Below are 4,392 nucleotides of genomic sequence, written 5' to 3' on the forward strand. Positions count from 1 at the left end.
CAAAGTACGACGAGAGATCCAACAGCAGGAGACCTTGACATTGAGCCGTTAAAATCCGATATATCTTCTTGGCAGTAAAAAAAGCGCTTGGATCGATGCCGATTAGCGGCAAGAGCGACCACTGTGGTCTGAACCGATCTGCCGAAGCAATGTAATTAGCTGTAAGTGCAGCGACCGGCTGAATATCAGATAAGACCACAAATGGCGTCTCTTGTTTGTAGCCAACAGGTTCACTTGATTGTGACATCGCCGCCGCTCGCCTTCTCCTTCTCGCGAAAAAAGATCCAATTAGCAAATCATCTTCCTCATGAAATACCAAAGATCTGAGGATCAGCACAACTACTGACTTAGTCTTAGGGGTGGCAGAAGAAGGTGCCTGGTAGCCATGGGGAAGAGGGAACAGACAGAATATGGAGGCATGGTTTTAAAGAAAACCCAAAAGGTGGAGGAGGCAAAGTCCCCCAAATACAAATAAAAGCCCCCCCCAAGCACCACAAGGCCAGGGGATGGCAATGCAATGTCTATGCCCATTTTGTAGCTGCATGGTATCAGGGAAAGAGGGTATCCATTGCACCGTACTGTCTTCTTAAATAATCACGGTGTCCCTGTCATACCGGTTTCATCCGTAAGGAGCAAACTTGTGCGAGCTGCGACACGTCCTTGGCAAAAAAAGCAGCAATCCATGGAGCGGGGGCGCGGTGTACTCCCCCTAGGTGCCAACCACGGCAGGGTCATTGGCAGAGTCTGGTAGCTGGCTGCCGCTACAGTGATACAAGAAGCAGTTGCCCCAGCAGCTGTAGCAGATAAGGAAGAGGGCACCCAGGAAGACCAAGGCGCAGATGGTGCACGGTTTCCTCTCCAGTAAGAAGCTCAGTAGGTAGAAGCCCATAAACACCGAGTGACTGAACCAAAGCGCTGGGTTCAGTGGCTTCGGAATCAGGAGGACGGGAAGCAGCCACTGTAAACAGTACATGGTGGCGTTTGTATGTAGGTCACGCCTTGCCTGCGATTGCTTGATCTGATCCGCGCTCGCAGCCTGGGGACAGAAAGCAGAATGTCATCCAAATGTTAGGGCAAGGCTTATCATTGGACAAAACTTTTCACACCCAGTCAACGTTACAAGGGAAACATAGAAATAGAAACATTATGTATCAACATGAGCGGGATCGTTTGTACACAAGTACTCATAACATTTCACGCAGCAAACAAGTATCAATATTATTATATATTTATAAACAAGTAATAAATGTTCCAGTTCTGGAGTTCCCCCATATTTCCTTTATTATAAACAATGAGAACTGGACGGACACACTGCTACCAGTGAGCGTTATGAGCCACAAATTGCTATAATGTCTTTATTCAGGGTGCAGGATTTGTAGGAGGCACCCCCGTCCCCCACCATCCAATCCAATGGTCACCCCTTCATCTTAGTAGAGAACAGACACATCCCCCACCCATGTCATACAGGGCTACCCAGGACATGGGACCCCAGCCCCCCCACCATTCAATCCAATGGTCACCCCTTCATCTTAGTAGAGAACAGACACATCCCTCAGCTATGTCATGCAGGGCTACCCAGGACATGGCACCCCCACCATCCAATCCAATGGTCACCCCTTCATCTTAATGGAGTGTCATGCATGATGTCTGAACAAACCTGGGAAGGTAGAGGGGTTCTGGCCAATGCACACCATAATAATAATAAAAAAGCTTTGGCTTCTGAGCTCAGCTAAAGCTTCTTAAATTATTCATTAAGCCCGCACTCATTTTGGAGTTTCTTGTGTTGAGACTTTTGTTGCAGGACAAAACACCTTTCATGTCGCAAGCTGTATAATACCGGTCATTACACGCGGCCCGGCTTCCTGATTGGCCAGAAAGATGGCTCCATGCCCCCTTGTTACCTGGTTACGAAGGAGAATGGAGACAACTTCCTGGCCAATCAGGAAGCGGGGCGGCATGTAATGTCACTGCTGGGCTTCCTGATAAATACGAGTACTCGTCCAAATACTCGGTAAGGTATCGGCACTGATAATAGTATCAGTATCGGTGCATCCCTAGTCAGGAAGTCGGGCTAGTCAGGAAGCCGGGGGGCGGGTAATGACTTACCACCCAGCTTCCTGATTGGCCAGAAAGCCGGCTCCATGCTCCCTCGTCACCAGGGAGCTGGCTTCCCGGCCAATCAGGAAGAAAGGGTGCATGTAACGACTCGCCCCTGGAGGCAAGTCATTATCAGTCCCCCCCGGCTTCCTGATTGGCCAGAAAGCCGGCTCCATGCTCCCTCGTCACCTGGTGACAAGGGAGCATGGAGCAGGAATCCCAGCCAATCAAGAAGCAGACGGCGTGTAATGACCCTCCGCCCGCTTCCTGATTGGCCAGAAAGTCAGCTCCATGCTTCCTTGTCACCTGGTTACAAAAGAGGATTTAGACAGCTTCCCGACCAATCAGGGAGGCGGGTGGCATGTAATGTCACTGGCGGGCTTCCTGATAAGTACTAGCACTCGGCCAAATACTGAATATCTGTATTGGTGCATCGTTAGTCAGGAAGTCGGGCTAGTCAGGAAGCCGGGGGCGGGTAATGACTTGCCACCCGGCTTCCTGATTGGCAACCCAACCAATCAGGAAGCCGGGCAGTCAGTCATTACACACCTGATTGGCCAGGAAGCCGGCTCCATGCTCCTTCGTTACCAGGCGTCCTTAATGGGACTTCCGGTATCAGTACTAAATACCAAAAGAATGGGTATCGGTGCATCCCTACCCAACACACAATGCACCACCCAAGCCTTGAGACCTTTAACCCTTTGTTAGGACACACAGTGTGCACATTAGTGATAATGAGATCTGCCAGCACAGGACAGACGGGGTATAGATGGTAAACATGAACTCCCCAGCCCTCTCCTGTACAGAGGGAGAGCTCAGCTACATTTTTATTAGATTTGTCAGCACATAAAAAAGTTAAGCTTCAAGTTGTAAATATTTTCGGTGATATTCTGCGATTGGGAACCTGAAGAAATATAAAGTCGCTGTTATCACAACTTGGCTACAAAAAAGGAAATAATGTTTAAAGCTGAACTCCGGGAATGACACAGCTGCCCGTGCAGTGGTGCACCCCGCTCCTCTTCTCTCCGGTGCTCTGGGTTGTGGGCGGGCCCTCGCTGTTCTCACGTACAATGCAAGGGGGCCTATTGGTCCTGTACAGCATGTGATCAGCATGCAGCCACTGGCATTAGAGAAAAGGCTTTGCGCAGATGGAGGGAGCGTGCTGCAGGGAAGTATTATCACTCCTCTACCTCAGGGGTAGGCAAGCTCAGCACCCCAGCCATGGTGGAACTACACAACCCATGATGCTTGTACCTCTGGGAGTCATGTCTGTGGCTGTCAGAGTCCTGCAATGCCTCATGGGACTTGTAGTGCCACCACAGCTGCGGTTGCCTAACCCGACGTACCTCTGTAGTTACCAAGGGGGAGGGGAGCACTGTATGAAAGTCATGACTGGAGTTCAGCAATAAGGAAGTCCTGCTCTGTGGTGATGGAAATCATGGCGCCACCATGGCTACCCTTCTTCTTCTGAAATGCCGGCTGCCTGGCTGTCTCAGGGATCCAACAATCAATGTGGATTCGCTGACTCACAACAAGTATACAGGAAAGGCGTTGTGACTTCACATGCTGCATGCCTGTTCTGGGGCCACAACCCAGATACAGCAAAGTCTGAGGAGGACTCTGAGTGCCAGGCAACGAGTGTTCTTTAGAAGGAGGTGAACAATGGCAGCCCCCATTACAGCACAGGGTTCCTTTAAGAAACTCCCCCCTTTCCCCTATCAGTGTATAGGAGCCATGCCTGGTCAGCACAGGGCACACTGAGCCCATTCTGCCTCTGTGGCACTACAAATCCCAGCATATTGTGCTGCCATTCTCTACACACAGTGCCAATGCCAGCAGACGTCACCGGGGTCACTCCAGTCTGTCACCCCTCCCCCCCTCCATTATCAATGGACACCCTCTGCCACTAACAGCCAGCACCGTGCCCCCTCCCCCAGCCGCGTCCACATACGCTGCGCCTCACCCGCTCCTCGCCACACACCACACTCCAGGCCGCGGCTTCCCCGGTGCTCCCAGCACTCCACTTCCACGTACTGGGCCCTTCCTGCGTCCAGCGTGACGTCACCGACAGCCCCGCCCTCTTTACAACTGGACCTCTGCGCCCTCTGGCGGCTGTTTAGGGGTAATGCATAGAATGTAGTGACCTGTGACAGAGGCAGCCTAGGTAACCTCATCACTCCAGCTGTTATGGAACTACAAGCCCCATGACGCATGGCAAGTCTCTGACAGCCACAGGCATGACTCCCAGAGGTGCAAGCATCATGGGATGTGTAGTTTCACAGTTTCCGCAAAGCT

At 51.4% G+C, this 4,392-nt stretch overlaps 1 protein-coding gene across 2 annotated transcripts; it reads right to left on the bottom strand.

Moving 5' to 3' along the window:
* Nucleotides 1–642: 642 nt before the first annotated feature.
* Nucleotides 643–4,166, bottom strand: BLCAP (bladder cancer associated protein). Of its 2 annotated transcripts, none has more exons than XM_018557693.1 (2): nucleotides 4,079–4,166; nucleotides 643–1,036 (listed from the first exon to the last, which is right to left on the bottom strand). In XM_018557693.1, exon 2 carries the CDS (start codon nucleotides 971–973, stop codon nucleotides 710–712), a length of 264 nt encoding a protein of 87 aa, XP_018413195.1. In that variant the 5' UTR covers nucleotides 974–1,036; nucleotides 4,079–4,166; the 3' UTR covers nucleotides 643–709. The 2 variants fall into 2 exon arrangements, with proteins under 2 accessions (XP_018413195.1, XP_018413196.1); XM_018557694.1 differs by having other exon boundaries at nucleotides 4,072–4,156.
* Nucleotides 4,167–4,392: the final 226 nt, after the last annotated feature.

This window comes from Nanorana parkeri, unplaced genomic scaffold, assembly GCF_000935625.1.
Source record: "Nanorana parkeri isolate BGI_ZX_2015 unplaced genomic scaffold, ASM93562v1 scaffold295, whole genome shotgun sequence".
Classification (NCBI taxonomy): Eukaryota; Metazoa; Chordata; class Amphibia; order Anura; family Dicroglossidae; genus Nanorana; species Nanorana parkeri.

Excerpts from the sequence above, each read along its gene's own strand:
- BLCAP (XM_018557693.1), bottom strand. The coding sequence starts at position 973 with ATGTACTGTTTACAGTGGCTGCTTCCCGTCCTCCTGATTCCGAAGCCA.